General features: G+C 41.9%; 2 protein-coding genes and 1 long non-coding RNA gene across 3 annotated transcripts; 1 reads left to right on the top strand and 2 right to left on the bottom strand.

Annotated features, from left to right (window-relative positions):
• Positions 1-1,973: 1,973 nt before the first annotated feature.
• On the bottom strand, positions 1,974-3,561 carry LOC112939673 (uncharacterized). The gene has a single exon (XM_066312262.1). It carries the CDS (start codon positions 3,467-3,469, stop codon positions 2,141-2,143), a length of 1,329 nt encoding a protein of 442 aa, XP_066168359.1. The 5' UTR covers positions 3,470-3,561; the 3' UTR covers positions 1,974-2,140.
• A 4,820-nt stretch (positions 3,562-8,381) lies between these two features.
• On the bottom strand, positions 8,382-9,435 carry LOC112939695 (uncharacterized). Its single transcript, XR_003243542.2, has 2 exons — positions 8,847-9,435; positions 8,382-8,764 (listed from the first exon to the last, which is right to left on the bottom strand). It is a non-coding gene; the product is annotated as an uncharacterized lncRNA (long non-coding RNA).
• Positions 9,436-19,054: 9,619 nt separating this feature from the next.
• Positions 19,055-20,659, top strand: LOC136357415 (uncharacterized). The gene is made up of 2 exons (XM_066312670.1): positions 19,055-19,778; positions 19,902-20,659. Exons 1-2 carry the CDS (start codon positions 19,055-19,057, stop codon positions 20,657-20,659), a joined length of 1,482 nt encoding a protein of 493 aa, XP_066168767.1.
• Positions 20,660-21,155: the final 496 nt, after the last annotated feature.

Here is a 21,155-nt window from a genome sequence, read left to right as displayed (position 1 = left end):
AGCAGTACTGTTGCGTTTGATGGTTTCTCCCCTTCGGACGTTTGGATAAGTCTGTTGGTACCCTATATGTTGTTATTAATTTGTGACGGTGATACCATATTATATATGTACTTAAGTACTTCATGTGTTAACATATCATATGTTTCGAACGATTGGAGGTATATATATAAACTTCAGATTAAACACGTGAAATGATGTTTATCTTTTTTTGAAACGAACGTGAAATGATGTTTATCATCCGTGCATCATCTTCCTCATCAGAAATGCAAGTATGCAACGAGACCGCTGAAGCCGGCGCCGCAGCATCTGCGCTTGTGCCCATGAGCGACTGCAATGCGCCAGATGGCGAGCAGCGAGCGAAAGCGGCCGTAGAGAAGACAACAGTCGGAAGACGCCCAAATTCGAATGCCAATCTTTAATTCTTTATACAGCCAATAGATGGATTACGGAGAAAATTAAAGCATCAACGTCGTGGTCACCTGAAAACCCTGAGGATCACATCTTTAGGCCTCCTTTGATTCATAGGAATTTCATAGAAAAAATATAGGATTTAGGATTGGGCACTGTAGCAGCCTTTGATTCATAGGATTAGGGCATAGGAAAGTTAGAGGAAATTTTCCTTTGGAACTCATTTCACATGGAAAACATAGGAAAGAAAACATCCACCCTAACCTCTTTTTTCCATCATGTGTGTGTAGGATCGAGGTAAATGACAGACATATGCATCATTGTTGTTCTTTTAGAAGAAAATATACATTGCGATATTGTGGATAAGGCCAAAGTGACATGTATTAATACACTTCCTGACACTCTCTTTCCTGTGAAATTCCTATACCCATTCAAAGGGCTAGTAACATAACTTTTCTATGTTTTGCAATCCTCTGTTTTTACGGTTCCATTCCTACAAAAATCCTACGTTTTTCCTATTCCTCTGTTTTTTCATTCCTGTGATTCAAAGGGGCCCTTAAAGTGAGACGGACTGGAGGCCTCACAGGCATCACCTGTCAAATTTTCGCATTTTTTCAAATATGTGTGAATTTGGTAAAATAATATTTAAATTCAGCCAAAATTTGTTAAAATTTAAAATAGTTTCGTGAAGAAAAACGACCGAAATTCTCGAACAGGCTTTACGAAATTGCAAATCATGTCACAAGCATCACCTGCCTGCATCAGGCACAGGGCCAGCCCTGGGCCAGTGTGGACAGTGCGGCCGTATTGGGCTTCAAAAAATTAGGAGCCTCCAAAATATGCTATGGTATCAGGTCTGATAGGCTTAGAGAAAAGATAGAACTCCAAGAAACTTGACATCAATGGATGATATGGAACTTATAGATTGTTGTATTACTTTTGCCAAAACTTTCTCTTCGGATGATTCGTGTGATGTGGACTTAAATGATCTAATATCTAAATTAAAGGTTTTGCAGCTGACTTTGCCTGCTATGGGGATTTTTGAGTTTGTTAAAGAAATGGACAGCTATCCCAATGTGTCTACTGCTTATCGAATCTTGTTTACTATGCCGGTGACTGTCGCATCAGCTGAAAGAAGCTTTTCAAAGTTGAAGTTATTGAAATATTATTTGAGGTCAGTGATGTCTCATGAAAAGCTAAATGGGTTGGCTACTTTGTGCATTGAGAAGAGGCTTCTGAATGAGATTGATATTGACACTATCACTGATTTTGCATCTAGCACTATTAGAAGAAATTGTTTTAAATGATCTAGAGACATTTCTTTTTTTATTTTAAACTTATTAATGTGAAATTCGTTAATGACAATGAGTTTTTAAATATTATTTTGTATTTTAACAATAAGTTTTTAAATATTATCATGTATTTTTATGATGAATAGAAGCCTTTATTTTTTTTTCTGCACCAGGCCACCAGAAAGTTAGGGCCGGCCCTGACCATGCATCCCTCGGCGGCCATGGAAAAACGATCAAAAGGCTGGACGCTCGATTAGCGTTGGGCGGTGGATGTGCAAAGGCAAAGGATACGGATCCATTGAAGATATAGTATTATTAGAGTAATGATGAACAAACGTGACACAAAATAAAATAATAAACTAGAAATCTAATAATCTATATAATCTATCTAGTACTCTAATTAGCTAGATCATTGGCACTAATACCAGGACGTTTTCAGATCATCGGAAAAAATAAGGCGGCGCAAACCACGTCGGCGCCCGGCAGGCCTCCAGCGGGTCATCACCAGCGCCGTCCTTCCACAGCATCTCCAGGCTCCCGCTCTTGACGTCGAACGTCCCGACGCCGGTCAGCCTCCGGTTCGACTCCCGCGCGAAGCAGCTCACCTTGTCCGCGAAGTAGACGCGGTCCCCTCCGATCGCGCCGCCGGGGGCGCGCACGGGCGCGGCGCAGCCGTTCCCGACGAGCAGCGCGCGGCCGCGCAGGTCGCCGGCGGCGCGCCACCCGAGCGGGTCGCCCGGGTCGCTGGCGAGCACGGCCATCTCGTCGGCGCGCGCCAGGACGTCCCACCACCGGAGCACCACGTGCGGCGTGCCGTCGAGGAGGAAGAGGCGCGCGCAGAACACGTCGGCGGACGGGAACTTTTGCCGGCGCAGGGCCTGCCTCGGGCGCAGCCTGGCGACGGGGAGCTTGCTCGCCTCCACCGGGCCGCCGCCGCCGCAGGCGCTCAGGTCGAACACCTGGATGTCGAATAGGGCGGTCGGAGCCAGGTACGTGACGTGCGTTTCGTCCGTGGCGGTCAGGCCGAAGAACCTGCCGCCGCCGGCGTGCACCACGTCGACGACCTTCTCCGGATGGCAGCGCGTGCCGGCGTTGGGAGTCGTCAGCTGGCGCCACTCGCCGAGCCCGGCGGCCGTGTACACCACCCTGTCCCAGAACACCGCGACCGCGAAGGCGCCCACCTCGCCGTCCCCGTCGTCGGCGCCGCCGGGCGCCGAGAAGGCGATCTTGACCAGGACAGAGTCGAGGAAGGTGTCGACGGGGAAGAACTCCGTCACGGCGGTCGGCGACTGCCTGTACTCGACCTGCTCGTGCAGCCTCCTCGACGCACGGCCGCGGCCGAATCCGACGCCGGGGCACGCGGTGAGCGGCGGCAGGTCGACGCGGGCGCCGGAGAGCGGGTCCAGTATCCTGACGCCGAGATCGACGTCGACCGCGGCGATCCAGCCGTCGTGCATGCCGACGCACCGCGTGCCGGGGCGGTGGAACGGGAGCTCGAAGCCGGCGGAAGTTCCCGTCGACGGGAAGAACACCGCCGGGGACGACGCGGCGGCGGCGGCGGCGTCGCCATGGGCCGGCGGGAGGCGGAGGAGCCACGGGAAGTGGTCGATCTTGTCCGGCAGGGCGGACGACCACGCGGCGCAGACGGCCCTAGCGCGGACGCGGGACTTGATCGGCAGGGAGGCCCAGATGAGGCGCAGGGTGTCCGGCGGCAGCTCGGGGCAGTCGTGGTCGCCCTTCCTGCTCGCCGTCGCTGTCGCCGTCGCCATGGTAGGGTAGATTGGAAGGCGGTGTGGTTACGTTTTTGCCTGACACGTGAACGTGACACGGCCGAGGCTAGACGTACACAATAGGAGAATACGGAAACGTTACCAGTTAGGTGTTGGATAAATAAGTACTAATGTATGACGTAGTACGATTCGTACCGTGTATCTTGTTTGTATACGACTGAAACTGAGAAGGCTATTTCGCGATCAGTAGCGCCGTAGGAATGAAAATGGATCGAATACGGTCGGAAACTAAGGATATGTTTGTTTCGTGGTCAAGACAGGATAGAATATGTCCATCTATATTTTAAGGGATATGGTGGTCCAGTTTTTTGTTTGGTTAAGTGGATATGGCCATCCAGTTTCTTGTTTGGTTGGGTGGTTGAGAATGGATTGGATGAAAACAACAACATATTAATTAATAATAAAATATGTTAATTATCATTAATATAGCTATAATTTATACTAATTAACAATAAAATAGAGTAATTATATCTAATCAACACTAATTTTTGACAAGTTAATTACTAATTAACAATCATATACTTTAATTATTGCTAATCAAGAACTAATGATCAAGATTATCAAAGGTGGATATCCTCATCTGGCCAATTTGGCCGGATACATTCATCCAGTATCTTCGTGGAATATTCCCACTCCGGGCCGCTTTATCCACCCTTGCCCACAACCAAACATATTCAAAAACTGCATCACCATCTCCCATTCAGGGATATCCCTCCAACCAAACACACCCTAACTCTATCGTATTCGTTTTCATAATTTTTTTCGGAATCGAAATAGGAATCGGAAATCTGGATATGAAAACAAAATCGAATATTATCGAATACAAATACAGAGTGAATACGAAGCGAAAAGAATACGGTGACAAATATTAACCAGAATATAAAAACTCCTCACTACTACACAAACAATTTTTTTATGAGACCCTATAATTTTTGCAAACAGATCACAACTTGCCACGTCGGCATTTTCGCATCCGACTCCTTAAGACGCCAAAATGAGCTCATTTTTGCATGCGGACCACTTAAGACACTGTGTAGAAAAATCAATTTTTCCATACGGGCGTCTTAAGTAGCCGTATGCGAAAATAAAATTTAAAAAATTGAAACTAGTTTATCTCAATCATATGAACACCAAATTGGATGATTCTTTTTCCTAAATATTTCTAAAATTATGCTCTATCATGTTATTGTATTTTTACTGCTATTATTTTGGTTATTTTTTCTTGTGACGTTGTTTTATCAATTAAAAATTTGTATTTCAAAACTTCAAATGATATTTTGAAGTAGTAAATAATTTCAGCTGAAAAAATCATGAACATAAAAGCTGTAGAAGTAACTCATCAAGACATACAATATTTATTTTGCTCATTTCTTCATTCGACAAAGTGACAGTAATATTGTTCACAAAATTTACATATCTCTCTTATAGTTTATAAAACCATATGAGGGATATGTAAATTTTGTGAAGAATGTTACTATTACTTTGTTGGATGACTTTGATGAATAAATAAATGACCAAAATAAAAATTATAGATCTTGATGAGTTATACAGCTTGTATTGATGACTTTTTCAATTGAAATCATTTAGTATTTGAAAATGTTGTTTGAAGTTGTTATATTTCAAATTTAAATTCAAACTGTCAAACAAAGTCATATAGAAAAATGACCAAAATAAAAGTTGTAGATCTTGATAAGTTATACAACTTTATTTTTGACAATTTTACCATTTGAAACCATTTACTAACTGAAGAATTATTTGAATTTCTTATATTTTAAAATTGAAATTTTATATAGTTCAATGAAACTCGGATGGAGAAATGACAAAAATAAAATTCGGAGATCTTAATGAGTTCTACAACTTTGTTTTTGACATCATATAAGCTCATTTAGTATCATAAAATTCAATTCGAAATTTATTTTTGCTAAGAAATCTGATTTGCCTCCTCATTGGTTGGGCTAGCTTATAGGCTATGGCAGCCTTATGTGTAAGTCGGATATCCGATGGAAAATACCTTATAGGAATAAGTTCACTTTGGGTCCCTCAATTTGTTGCCCAGTCCGATTTTCGACCCTTGACCGTAAAACCGGGTATGACCCATCCCCCAACTTACGAAAAACGGGCAAACGTGGTCCCTCGGCGGTTTTGAAGGCGGTATTGGCTGACGTGGCTTGTTTGACTAGGCCTCCGTCCCACGTGGCATTGACGTGGCGCTTACGTGACAATTATCTCCCGAAAAAATAATAAAAAGAATGGCCCCACATGTCAGAGGACGGCACGGGTGGGCGGCGGAGCAAGCGAGCTCCAGCGGCGGCGGCGGGCGTGGTCGGTGCCGACCCCAACCGTAGCGCCGCCGGTCCGAGTGAAGGCGAGCAGAGCGGCGGCGCCCTGGAAGACGCCATCGACGCCGCCGACCACCCGGACGCCCTCCGCGCGCGCCGGGACGGTATCGCTGAGCGCCTCTACACCGCGCTCGTTGTCCTCCCACTGCCGCTCCACAAGCCACCTACACCGCGCTCTCCCCTCCCGACGCCGTGCTCCGCCTCCTTGCCTCCCTCCCCTGCGAGGACCTCGCCGCCCGCTCCACGTCGCTCGACGATGACCTAGCCGCCGTGGACGCATCCACCTCCGAGTCCCTCGCAGCGCTCGAGGCCCGCGAGGCCGCCGTCCCCACGCGCCTCGCCGAGGCTGAGGCGGCGCTCTCCGTGGCCGTCGCGGAGGCCGAGTCCGCGGAGCCCCCGCCCACCGACGTCCGGGGCGCGCTCTAGTGGATGTGCGGCCGCCGGCCGCATGGACGCTCCCGCGTTGTGGGGCTTCATTGCGGCCCGCCGTCCAAAGCTTGTCGCCGTCCGGAAGGAGGTTGGCCCCGCCGTCGCCGCGGAGGATGGTGTTGGTGAGGACCAGTTCTGAGTGCCGTCGCCGTGGCGGAGGTGGCGAGGGTGGTGGTGGAGGCAGAGTTGGTAGCGGCAGCGGTGGCGAGGGATGTGGCGGTGCTGGGGAGCGGCGGCGGAGTCGGTGGTGGTGGCGCTAGAGAGAGAAGAGAGAGGAAAGGGGATAGAAATGAAGACGACGACGTTGAGTCGCAGCTGCACGCGGACGAAAGCTCGACGCCATCCCCCCACGCCGACGACGCATCCGACGACTCACCCTCCGCCTCTGCTCCTGCGGACGCCGTGGCGGAGGCGGCGACATCGTGTTCGAGGTAAGCATGGTGCGACGACTGCCCTATTCCGCCCTGTCGACTTCGCGCCGCCGTCCGCCTGCCGCCGCCGCCCCCCGCTCTGCCCCGCCGCTCATCCACCCACGCGAAGCTTCTTGGTGGTCGGCAGCGTCGATGGCGTCTTCCAGGGCGCCGCCGCTCTGCTCGCCTTCACTCGGACCGGCGGCGCTCCGGTCGGGGTCGGCGCCAACCACGCCCGCCACCGCCGCCGGAGCTCGCTTGCTGCGCCGCCCACCCGCGCCGTCCTCTACCCGGGAAGGAGAGAGAGGGAGGGAAGAACCGAAGAAGAGAGAGAAGGGAGAGGGAAGAAGAGAGAGAAGGGAGAGGGAAGGAGAGTGAGGCTGACATGTGGGGCCCACATGGGCCCCACCATTTAAAATTATTTTTTGTGCAGCTGACATGTGGGGCCATTCTTTTTATTATTTTTCCGGGAGATAATTGCCACGTAAGCGCCACGTCAATGCCACGTGGGATGGAGGCCTAGTCAAACAAGCCACGTATGCGCCACGTCAGCCAAAACTGCCTTTAAAACCACCGAGGGACCACATTTGCCCGGTTTTCGTAAATTGGGGGATGGGTCACACCCGGTTTTGCGGTCAAGGGATGAAAATCGGACTGGGCGACAAATTGAGGGACCCAAAGTGAACTTATTCCTACCTGATAATATCCGATGGATATCACCTATATCATATTCGTTTTCATATCCGAATTCGTTTCCGAATTCGAAAATTTCCGGATATATCCAACCGAAACTATCTAAATCCCAAAAAAGGTCCGGTCGGACGGAAATTATCCGAATCACTTTCAACCCTCGCGCGCACCCCTCTCGCGGTTGAGCGAGTTTTCCATCTTTTTCCCCTTTTTTCGTTTCTGTTCGGTTTGCCTTTTTTTCCCCTTCTTTCGTTTCTTTGGTTTTTCCCTTTTTTTCCCCGGTTTCTCTTATGTTTTTCCCTTTTTTTAAGATGTATGAATACAAAGTTTGTATTCGTACGTATACAATGTTTGTATACGCGTTTGTAAAGTTTGTATACGCGTATGCAAAGTTTGTATATGCGTATGCAAACTTTGTATAGGTGATATATTTTCTAGTTTTTTTTTAATACGTATGTATATAAAGTTTGTATATGTCCTATATAAACTTGTATACATCATATATAAACTTTTGTATATGTGTATAGATTTTTTATGCATTAAAATATATTCATAAAAATAAATAAATATATACACGTATATATATATATATATACGTATCTATATATATACGTATATATATACATATATATACGTATATATACATACACACACATTAGCAAATGTTTGTTGTAGCACTACATTGTCAAATTATAGAGTAATTAGGCTTAAAAGATTTGTCTTGCAAATTAATCGCAATCTGTGTAATTAGTTAATTTTTAGCTTATATTTAATACTCGATGCAGGTGTTCAAACGTTCGATGTGATAGGATGTAAAGTTTTATGATTGGATCTAAACAGAGCCTTATACAAAATTTTAAAGATGGTTCTTGTACTTTAAGTGTATCTTTTTAATATACAAGTTTGCATGTTTTTCCTGTTGAGTAGATAATACTTTAGTTGTTTTCTTTACATTTTTTTCAGAATTTAAATACAGTGGTATATACGCAGAAAGGTCCTTGAGGATTCTAGGAATAGGTCGTGTGGTCCCTAGCACGTGCTAAATCAAAATTCATTAAGAGTGATCAAGTTTTAATTTAGTTGCATGCAAGTTCTTGGGTCCACATGTCATGCTATACGATTTTACAATTTCAACCTTACATGTTTTAAACTATTTCTAATCACAGTCCTTAGTGCCTAATTAAATGGGCCCCACCTGTCGTTTGCTCGGGGGAGAAAAGAGCGGCAGCAGCAGGAGCAGACCTCGCCGGCCGGCGAGGTTCACGGCGATGCCGACGGCGGACGGTGCATTCTCAGCCGACCCAACCAAAAGAGAAAATGCAGATGACTCCATTGCGAACCCGTAGATGGTGGTTTTGTCGCCGGAGCAGCGCGTAAAAGTGATTTGTGCGGCGACGGCTTTGAGGCTGCATGTGCAAGCGAAGGTTGAGCTCGGATTAGGCATTCTTGATTCATGCATGTGTGTTTATAGAGGTCCTAGGTACTCACAAAGCTTGAACCCAGCACGGTGAGGTCTGGTCGTCTGGACAACGGCGGCAGTGGAGAAGATGGCTCGGCGACGAAGGATGGCGTCGGCTTCACGGCGACGGGCTCGCTCCGGTCGATGGGATGCTCAGAAAAGGTGTATGTGTGGTTAGTGAGATCGCTAGGGAGTTGCATGCGCAAGGAATTGATCTGCGGCTCACCGGAGGAAGAGGATTCGACGGCGGCGGCAGTTGGCCGGAGTTGAAGAAGATGATGCCGATCTCCCCGTTAGCTGCGCCATTGGCTTGGATTCTTGAGGGCTTTTGAAGAGGAGATCGATAGGAGGATGATGGCGAGAGGACTCAGCTCGGGGTGGTATCCTCCGTTGGGCACGACGACGATGCTAGTGCCGGCGACCTACGGTGCTCGCTCCGGGACAACGATGGCGAGGTCCGCGTTCCCGTTACTGCAGTGGATGAAACAAGATGGGCTCAACAGAAGAAATGTTCGGCATGGAGAGAAGAGTATGGAACGGAGATGAGTTAGGAATGGCGATGACTCGTCGGCGACAGCGAGCGTCGTCTTCTTCATGGCCGGCGGCGGAGAGTGCGACGGAGGGGCTGGGGGCTCTCTCTCTCGGTGGGCTAAAAGAGGATGTCGGCGTTGCCACGACTGCGGACACGCGTCGAGCACGAACAACCGCTCTCGGTCTCTGGCCGCCTGTCTCTGTGTTCTTGTCGGTTAAAGAAACTACACAGGGGTGGAGGCATCAGGCAAGCCAGTGAGGATGTCAAGTGGATCAAGGGCGATGTGGTCTATGGGTGGGTGTAGAGAAAGAGGTCAACTCTTGTTTTGGATATTCTCTAGGATTTTTCCTTTTTATTTCTTCTCTCTATCTACTATGTAATTCAATAATTTAATATAGAGAACCGATTAATAATTGTGGATATTTGTGATAGCAGATAAAATAATCTAGTTTACATTTTTCCTAGTTTCACTAAAAAAATATTTATATTTTATTCTCAGTAAAATAATTAAGAATGGCTTGGTAGAAATTGGTTTGGATCTTTAGGAGGACAAAACCACTGAAATAAACTATGGAAAAATTATATTCTTACATGTTAAATAAACTAGTATTGAATAAATTTTGTTTCATATACACTTTTTACATATTGATGCATATTTTGATGAGTATTGTCTTTGCTAAATAAAATTTAAAAATAATATATTATTTGACTACTTTGACCCATTTAATTGAGGTAATAAATTTAGAGATTAAATTATCTCAAAATTCCCGTGAGTTCTAAAGGTTGGGTAGCATCTACATGAATCTTTCCATGATTTTATGTTACACCATTTATTTCTAGCTAGGTATTCATTGAGCTTAACTTTTACATTATGAAGATGCTATATTTGCATATATTTTGCCAGAGGTGGTGTCATTAGACTTGATCCTTATGTCTTCATAAATACTTCCCAAAGGTATTTTACTAGGTAAAGCTTAAGAAAAAATTGAGTTATGGAATGCATTCAAAATCCAAAAACACACAAACAACTAAAGTCACATTAATGGATTATGCAAATACAAGCACTCAACCAAGTTTTAGCTTTTTATATAGGTTGGTAGGGAAAAGGTTTTGAATCATTCACAAATTCTCTTATACCGAATTCTATGCAAATTAATCGCTGGAGAGATAAGCCACGTGGCACATCCCTATTCATGGAATCAGTCTCCACACATAAGAATAACAGTCGGAGAGATCGAGAAAAGAAAAAAAGGAAAAAAGAATGCTACGTTGTGCTGGGTCTTGCACGCACACATGGGCCTGACGCCCCATGTACCCTAATAGCATGAAAAAAACAGTAGATTTGTTTTCTTATGTATCAACCTCTCATGAAGAAAGTATATCTTTCAGTGCTAGCGCGTGCATGCCCAACAAACGGAGAACTATAGAGAATTATCGAAAAGAAAAATAAGTACTCTTATCATCCGTTTGAGTTTATAAGATTATAATAGTACTTTTCTACTTAATTTTTTATACATTATTTTCCCATGTTTGATAAACTGAGCTATATAAGATATAAGAATTTATTAGTGGCCAAGTTACAAATATTTCTGACCAGATGGAGCAATACAAAATTGAACAATAAAAAAGGGAGAGAAAAGGGAGAATTGTTAGGATTTCTAACCCATGGTAAAAAAATTTCATAAATATAATTACTTAATGTTTAATCAAAATCGAGGCAAGTAACATCCTATATGCCTAAAAAATAAAATAGTAACTAGCGAAATTAAAAGCACCAAAGAAGTAGTATCAAGAATCTCATTATTAAAAAATATTCAAATAAATGTAATCTACTATAGGTTTAATGGAAAATTAAGATAAAATAAGTGCATAAGCAAGTAACGCCAAGAACTTTCATACGATTTTGTAAAATATATAGACATACAATTAAGACAAGAACCATTACCATGTTGATATTTTTAATGAACTAAAAGCAATTGCTTGGTAGAAATCAATGTAGTAATAAATACACATGATAATACACACAGGGCTAAAATTTACCGGCGTGTGAATTGGCACTCTGATTTTCTAGTTTACTTATGCGAACTAGTCATATTAGACTCACCTAGGTCTTTTAACGGAAAAAATTTAGTCATGAATTTCGAAACACATTTTTATTGTTCTATCAAAGTCAAAATTTGAAAATCAAATTTTGGGTATGTTACAATTGGCCTCGCACCATATATAGGAGATATGGAAGAAATATGATAAGTCATGGAATAAGGGAACTCAGTGACACTATACTCTGAATTTTGTGAGTTCAATTAAAACCAGTTATAGCTGCAATTTTTTTTATTCTCAACATATGAAGTGATTAATTAGAGATCAATGAAAAGGTATGATGCAACTCTCCTTGAAAAAATATTCTTCAGAAAACACTATTGTTGGAGAATAAGGAGAGTTGTTAAAAGCTGGGAACGATTGCAGAGTTGATGCTATATTGGCAAGAAGACAAGAAGTATCTCTGAGTTTTATGTTTCTTCTTATTAGTTCCTTAAGCCTAACTTTTTTTTTGACTGAAGAAGTTTCCTAATTACGTTATTTTAATCCAGAACAATAGTACAGAGTGTAGTAGTCTAACGTAAAAGTTTAGTAACTAAGAAATTGGATAAAAATTAAAATATACTCAACCTTGCCTACAACAGTTTCGGTACTAAAAATTATCCCAGCGTTAACTGATATAATATTTAAACATTATTTTCATTATTTCAATTTTAGAAATCATATGTAGTCATTTGAAGAGATCTTTTTTAAAAATAACCAATTTATCGCATATATGATAGAAAAATGTATAAGTATTTACAATATTAATATAAGAGATAATCCAAAAAATGCCATTGACAAGCGTCCAAGTCCCAGAAATGCCATCGACAAGTGTGAGTTCCAAGAAATGCCATCGTACAAACGATTTTGTTTCAAAAATGCCATCGCCGTTAGGGTTCCGTCCATTTTGCGCCGTTAAATATACTGTTCATCCTATGGAACTTAACGGCACGGAGTGGACGGAACCCTAACGACGATGGCATTTTTGGGACAAAGTCGTTTGTACGATGGCATTTCTTGGAACTCACACTTGTTGATGTCATTTCTAGGATTTGGATGCTTGTCAATGGCATTTCATGGATTATCTCTTAATATAATACCCCGTGCAACACACGGGTTGACGAGATATTTTAATCCAGATATATAGCATAATACTCAGAGGTACTAATCCCTTAACATTAATTGTGGGCCCACGGAATTTACTAGCATTAAGAAGATGTTGTCATAAACAATCATCCATGTTTAGCAATGTCAGTAAAATACAGAAGATAAGATTATCCACTTACTAATTAACATCATTCATTTAACACAAACTTAGACAGACGTTTAGGATAAGCCTTAATTTATTTGTCACGGAATGGCCAGACATTTCATACAAGATTTAAGGTTGTACGCTATTATTTTGTGCTAAAATTATACATGAGAGACAGAGTATTGGTTTAAAACAGCAAGTATTTGGTACCTAACGAAAAATATTAGTATAGATAGCCAGACGTCCGGGATAAGTCTTATGTTTGGATGCCATTAATTTCACAAAAATACAAATGTTTTTGATATATATATGTAACCATGGAACAACAAAAAAAGGTACACAATCCATAGCTTCATACAGCATAACCAAATGGGCAAGCAGATGAAGTCCCGTAGCCTACTCTTGGTTCTGTTCGTAGTTCTTCTTGCTATGCCTGCACGCATATATGGTAATTTGCTAACTGTTATTCATTCTCAAAGGGACATCTAATATTTTCGTTCAATAAAGAGTTATTTTGTTCTTCTAGAGTAGTCATGATGCACTAAGAGAACATATCTTGTAGGTTCCATTTTGTTTTTTTTGTCTTGTTCTCCCTATTCACCAATCCATGCATCGCATTTGTTTTATTTTTATTTCTATGTTTCATTCTAAATGTGTTCGTTTTGTTTGTAAGGTAAACACATGGTTTACACTGCTAGCCAATCCAAGAACGAAGGAAGGTACAAAGTCGGTATCAATGGTTTGGAACCAGTGAAATGCACCATTTCCCCAGATGGATACTGCTGTTATGACAAAAAATCGAAAGATTACAAGACGTGCTACCCTAACGCATCAGAATGCTGGAGCAATTGCTGTAAACTTGAGGCTCGTGTTTGATCGGCTGACAATGCTTGTAATTCTAAGGAATTTATAATAATACCTGTTGCAAACCTGCGTGATGCATGGGTTATTATTGTAAATATTACTTAATAAAGATGCATTAGTTGTTTTCTAAAATTGCAGTGATTTAGAGTCCTTTGTCAATTACAATATGCTAATTATAATTCTGGATTTCAAAACATAATACAATTTCATATGTATTAATTAATTCCGAAGTTAAAATACAAAAAATAAAGTATCGAACGGTAGTATGATAGTATTGCAACTTCCACGACTTCCACTAGTATGCCTACGCCAGGAGCTGCTCCTGGAATAGAGACGACAGGGTACATCATGCATATGATGTCCAGAATTCTCCAGTGTTGGGCAAGGTGAGATTTTTATTCCAATTATATTTTATTAGTTAGAAAGATCCGGTCAAAACTTAGAAGCATGTTGCAACCGTGATACCTCTCTTTTCAATGAAAGATCCAAACAGAACTTTATAATTTTAATTTTGTTGTTTAATTAAATGTTTCCTATCTAAAAATAGGTTGTCCAAGTTTCAGATCCTATCTGATGCACGATGCAAAGGCACATTGATACATGCCTACATCATACTATAAAGAAATTTTAGGCCATTAGTCTCACAAGAACAACTTTCGAGGTTTCTTCAGTTGCACAGCATCGTCCACGAGAAAAAAAATAACATATTTTCTTAAACGTTAGCAATGTTACTAAATCAGAACATGCGGAGTCCATTAAACATAGCAAAACTGGGGACCTATATGGATTTTCAAGCATGGATGTCTTTTTCCGAGAGTATAAATAGCAAAACATACTTATCAGGTAAGATGTTGGTTTGCTATACTATTTCCTGGCAAGAAAATTAATGACTTCACTTGCTTCACATTAACTCCATGTGTTTGTTCTTAGATTTCGTTGGCATCGCACCATATGTAGTAGGACATGGAAGAAATATGATAAGTCATGGAATAAGGGAACTCGGTGACACTATACTCTGAATTTTGTGAGTTTAATTCACACCAGTTATAGCTGCAATATTTTTACTGTCAACATATGTAGTCATTAATTAGAGATCAATGAAAAGGGTATGATGCAACTCTCTTTGAAAAAATATTCTACAGAAAACACTATTGTTAGCGAATAAGGAGAGTTGTTAAAAGATGGGAACGATTGAAAAGTTCATGCTATATTGGCAAGAACACAAGATGTATATGTGAGTTTTATGTTTCTTCATATTGGTTCCTTAAGCTTAACTTTTTTTTTACTGAATAAGTTTCCTAATCTCTACTATCGAAATCTGCACAAATCAGAGGGCAATTAGCGAGGCCACGTGGCATGACCGGATTCATGGGTTTGGTCCCTCACGCACAGCCGTCAGATCACGCATCTACGGTGATATCTCGTGCGGTGGATCTTGTTGTAAAATATAATCTTTCGAGGGAGTTTAATGCAAAAGAGTAGAGTATCCATACTCCAGTAAAGACTTCATTCGTCACCCGTTCCCATCCGCCGCCAAGGCTCCAATCTCCGCTCGTTCCACACCGCGGCCGTCGCCTCGCTGTCGCCGGGCGGCTGCCGATCCCGAGCCAACAGCCCGCCCTGCTGCCGGCACGCGGTCGTTGAATCGAGGGCGACGTCACCGTCGGATCGAGGGCGCTGCCTCGCCCCCATGATTTCTGGTGCGTCGCTGCTCTCCACGTGTTCCTCATCAGCCGCAACGTCCACTTTCTCTGCCACCGGCAGCCGAGGCGCCGCCTCCGCCCACATCGCAGCATTGACTTCTCCAGGTTGGCTCACCAACTCCATCGGCTATTCCAGTTCCAGGTCATCCACCGTCTCATCTGAATTGCAAACTACTATCCCCTGCTGCACTCTGCCTGTTCGTTGTAATGCTTATTAGTGGAAAATAGTTCAACAATGCCATCTGCCAACGATTAGTAGAACCTATGATGTGAATCCATCATGTTGTTTGTCTGTGACCACTGAGAGTTTAATAATGCTTATTAATATGTTGGCATGCGAATGCTCCTAGACCAAAATGTAGTCTCTGTCAGTTTCTTGGGTTTCTTTGTAACCATCTGAATTTAAATCGGTAAATTGCCTATCTGTTGTATGTAATTTCAGAAGTTTAAAATAGCAAACATCAAGATGGGGCTATCTCATGATAACCTTAAGTGGTGAGATGAGGTTGGGGATACAATTCATATCAAGAGTTTTTTACTGATCTGGACCAATTATCATGTACAATTTTAAAATGACACAAATAAAAATTATGTAGACATGAACTGCAAAAACATATATGGTGATTAGATACTTAGATGAATGAGAGAGAATCCTTGCTTACTTAGGTGGTGCAAGATTAAAGATTAAAAGAAACGGTAAAGTTTATCTTCTAAGAAACGGTAAAGTTTATCTACGGTAAAGTTCAGCTGCATATATAAGTTACAATGTGCAACATGTAAGACCAGGCTTCTTTGCAATCATTTATCTACTAAGAATCTACTAGTACAAGAGGATTAGGAGGCACCAGCATATTCTGCTCCTGTTTGAGGTAAACACTATACCAAATTATTAAACGAATAATCAATTCCTCAGTCTCTTTGTGTAAACTGAAATGCACTCAAAACGTGATCTTTAAAGAATAAGAAGTGAAAGTTATTTAGAAAAAAGGATTTCCAGAGTTCTTATAGACATATGGAGGGATAAAATGAACTTTCATTACTTCGGTTCATTGGAATTTAGAAATTGTGCGCACATATTCGACTTTCAACTGATGTCGATGAACTCATTGTCTTGCAGCCTTCAATTGATCTGAATAAAGCTTATGCCAGAAACTATGTCATATCTTAGAACAATTAGATATTAGAATTAAATTAAATTCATATTACAGAGAGCAGAAATTGGTACTAGAATTGTTATGTTGTTAGCATTATTATGTTACTCTATATTACAGATTGTTTCTGCATTTTCTCAGCACTCAAGTGGAAAATAAGTTGGAAATTCATGCATCGTTTTGTAATTTTAATAAATTTCTAAACTAATAAATAACCCATGGAGATCTTTCTCATACATTGTAGTGCTGTCGAAACTCAAGTATGGTTGAATTGGTACCATGATTAATCGTAGCTTCATGCACTTTCTTTTATTTTGGCAATGGTCTCTTTGCGTACTCTTCTATTCATGCAATGACATGAGCATTGAATTCTGAAACTGAACTGGCATTATTTTGAAGAAATAAAAAAAAACCCAATCATGTTATCTTATTAGGCAACAAGATCAGTGATCATGCTCAAGTTGATAAGGAACCATATTATTAAATGTTTAATTTTGATTATTTTCCTGGTACTGAAGTACTGTCTAATTTGACCTCTTTGAAGTACTTGACATTTGAATTTTTTCTAACTTTGCCATGAAGATTTTGTAAGGTTGCTTTTTATTATACCTGTACAGTTAGATGCAGTATTTAACCAATCTAAGTAGGCGTTTTTGTGTATTCTTTTAATATATAATTTTTTTCTTTTCAAAAATGCGGAAGAAACACAAATTGGAATTGCAAAATTTAACGCTGACAAAGCATCCATTCAAGGCATTCCTTTTTTTTTTAGAGAATCTCTTATATGCCACTAGAAATTGGCTAGTTCTCTTATATGCCACTCAAAATTGGCTTCTCCCTTATACACCACTAGTTCAAGTTTTTCCACCCTTTTATTCTACTCCCAGCACTATAGCATTTGTTGATGGTTAGTCAAATGTTAGTTTTTTCATAAATGACCAATATGCCCTCTCAACTAAAAAAAATGTGTAAACTTCAAAAAAATCATAACTAATTTATTTTAAATCCTTTTTGAGTGAACAAAGTTTTGTCAGAACCGGTGGAAAATGCTCTTTGTATTAAAAATATGGGTAATTTGGAACCATGCCATTATAATTTTGCAAAGTTTGAGATATGTCATCGGTATCTCAATGACATGTAGGACCCACATGAGTCAATGACATGTGGGTCAGGATGGCATATCTCAAATTTTACAAAATTATAATGGCATGGTTTCAATTTTCCCTAAAAGTATTGTTGGAAAGCTGCATGTTTCATACTTATATTGAAAGTTTATTTGTGATGGTGATGTCTAAAATTGCATGTGATTGAAAAAAAATCAATTTTCATATGTTGTATCCAGTAGATATATTAGTACGAAAATACCTATCATTGGTTGTATACCAACTCTCAATGGTAAATGCGTCTTTTTACTATGAAGTTAACGATCAATTGACGGTGGAGTGACAGCAATGGCATAAAAGGGAGGACAAACTTGAACCGGTGGCATAGAAAGGAGGAGCCAATTTGAAAGGGCATATAAGGGAACCGGTTAATTTGGAGTGGCATATAAGGGATTCTCTCTCTTTTTTTCATGTTAGCAATGGTGTAATTAATACTCACCTGCCAAATACATAAATTCCATGCCAATGGTTCTACTGAGTCCTTTTTCTTGCTCTTGTTCAAGAACAATTTATGTTCCTCTTCTGATCTTAAGTCCCAACGTCTATTAATTTATTTCTTTAGGTTTCTGGTTCAATGTTTTAAGAAAAAGGAAAAAGTACGAAATACCCCCCCGAACTATAGCGGTCGTCTGAAATACGCCCCTAAAAACGAAAACCGGATATAATTCACCCTCAACTATCAAAACCGGTTACTTAACCCCCTAAGGCAGAATTATGGGCGGTTTTGACCGGTCTTCGTACACGTGGCAGTACAGTGTGGCAAGGGGACGGCACGTCAGCACGGGGTCACTATATAACAGCGGAGCGTTCTCTCTCTCTCTCTCTTTCTCTCTCTCTCTCGCAAAATTTCCCCTTTCTCCCCGAAACCCTAGAATGGGCGGCGATTCCGGTGACTCCGGCGAGGCTGGCTGCGGCGGGGCTGGGCGGCGCTCTAGGCGGGCGGGGGTGGCGCGCTCCAAGGTGGCCACGGCGACGAGGCCGGCGAGCTCCACTGCGACCACGGTGGCGCATTGCAAGGCGGCTGGGATCAACTAGGCTGGAAGAAACCGGGCATTTGAGGTATGTGATTTAGCTCGATTTGAAGTGTGGATTTTTTGGTGAAGTAGTTGTAGTGTGGGATGGATTGATATTTTTTTGAGCAGTTCTTGCTAGATATTAGTCAGATGCGTTGGGATTGTTATTATAGTGCAGAAAGGTGGAGTAAGTGGGAATATGGGGGAGGTTGATTTTCGTGTTGGGATTGTTAGGTGCATGCATAGGGATTGATTTTGTTCATTTTATAGTAAAGGTGGAAGTATGGTGGTTGTTTTTTAACTGTCAATCTTAGGGCACATATGCATTGGGATTGATTTTTTAGTCTTAACTTTTTTTAGGACAATTTTACCATCACTGCAATGGATCCTCTAGAGTATTTATCTGTTAGATTTCACTTTGGCGGTGAATTCATTAACAATGGGAGGGAAACATTTTATGTTGGTGGATCTGAGGGTATGTCTTACATTGAACGTGACAAAATATCCTTGCCTGAGTTAATTGGGTATCTAAAAGATCACTGCGAAGTGCTCCCTGGTATGCTTTTGCGCTGGCTTTTTCCTGGGAAAGAACTGGCAGATGGGCTGAGGGTGTTGGTTGATGACAAGGTCTGTGACTATATGTCAAAGTGTGTTGTGGATGGAGGAGTGGCTGAAATATATGTAGAGGCAGTAGTGGGAGGGGAGTCCAATGAGTCTGGTAGCAGTGATGACAGTGACTTTGAAGATGAATTGGAGGACATGTCTCCTGCTGATGATGAATGGGATGATTTAAATGATGATGCTGTGTTTGAATTACCTACTGCGAAGCCTATTCTTCTTATTCAGTCAACACCAGAGAAGACAAAAAGTGATTTAGATAGATTGAGAGCTTGGAGTACCCCAAGCCCAAAGGATAAGGGGAAAGCTGTGGTACTATGTGAAGAGAGGGTGAAGAGTGCAGACTTGTCTGGTTCTCACAGTGATTACGTTGGTGGGGACTCTTGTTCATCAGGAGAAGATCAAGAGGTTGAGGAAATTAGGAAGGCATACAAGGAGTTTAAGAAGAAGCTAAAGGATGGTGAGGTAGGAAATTTAGATGATGTGATCTATATGGGGTCTTCAAGACAGATTAATGATGGAGTCTTGGTTCAGATTCAGGGTGAGGAAGATAATAGCCCATATGAGAACAGCAGTGCAGATGGTGATTCATATGAAGAGGATAGTGATGGATAGTTTGTCAGAAAGAAGTCCAAATACCCCAGATTTAATGCCAACCAGCCCCATGTTAGGCTTGCTCTTAGGATGAAATTTGATGGGAAAAAAGAGTTTAAGGAGGTAGTGGTCCAGCTAGCCTTGCAGAACAAAAGATTCATAAGGTTCCCCAAAGATGAAGGTTGCAGGACAAGGGCAAAGTGTGACTGGGCAACCTATCCATGGAGTTTTTTGCTATCAAGGAACAGCAGGACAAATAGCTGGCAAATAGCAAGTCTTGTTAATGAGCACAATTGTCCTCCAAGGAAGGATAACAACCTGGTCACATACAAGAGAATTGCTCAGAAATATGAGAAGATAATCACAGATAACCCAACTTGGAGTATTCAGAGCATGCAGTCAACTGTCTCTGAGCAAATGTTTGCAAATGTCAGTGCATCTCAGTGCAAGAGAGCAAAAGCATATGTCCTGAAGAAGATATATGAGTCTAGAAGGGATGAATACTCCAGAATTTTTGACTATCAATTGGAATTGTTGAGGAGTAATCCTGGGAGTACAGTTGTTGTCAAGCTTGATACTGACCAGCCAAGCCCAGTGTTCAAAAGGATATATGTTTGCCTAGCTGCTTGTAAGAATGGGTTCTTATTGGGATGTAGAAAGGTTGTTGGTTTGGATGGCTGCTTTTTCAAAGGTTCAAACAATGGGGAGCTATTATGTGCTGTTGGCAGAGATGCCAACAACTCCATGTACCCAATTGCATGGGCTGTGGTGGAAAAGGAAACAAATGACTCATGGGATTGGTTCTGTGATTTGCTATGCAAGGACTTGGGAGTTGGTGAAGGTGATGGTTGGGTGTTTATTTCAGACTAGCAGAAGGTATACTCTTCTAACATATTTTGTTCAGTGTTATTTACTGTATTTCTTGATGTGTTGTTGTTATTAAATGGCTTCTATGTGGTTGATTGCAGGGAATTGTAAATGCAGTTCAGCACTGGGCTCCAAGTGCTGAGCACAGAAATTGTGCAAGGCATATTTATGCTAACTGGAAGAAGAAATTCAGCAAGAAGGAGTGGCAGAAGAAGTTTTGGAGGTGTGCCAAAGCTCCAAATGTCATGCTATTCAACCTAGCAAAGCCAAGACTGGCACAAGAGACTGTTGAAGGTGCAAGGGCTATCATGAACACAGATCCTAGCCACTGGAGCAGGGCTTGGTTCAGGTTTGGCTCAAACTGTGATTCTGTAGACAATAATATTTGTGAGACATTCAACAAGTGGATAGTTCAGGCTAGGTTCCTACCCATTATTAGCATGTTGGAAGCTATTAGAAGGAAGGTGATGGTTAGGATACATGAGAAAAGAACCTTGAT

The sequence above is a fragment of the Oryza sativa genome, chromosome 7, assembly GCF_034140825.1.
Source record: "Oryza sativa Japonica Group chromosome 7, ASM3414082v1".
NCBI lineage: Eukaryota > Viridiplantae > Streptophyta > Magnoliopsida > Poales > Poaceae > Oryza > Oryza sativa.
This window is presented reverse-complemented; position numbering and strand designations above follow the sequence as displayed.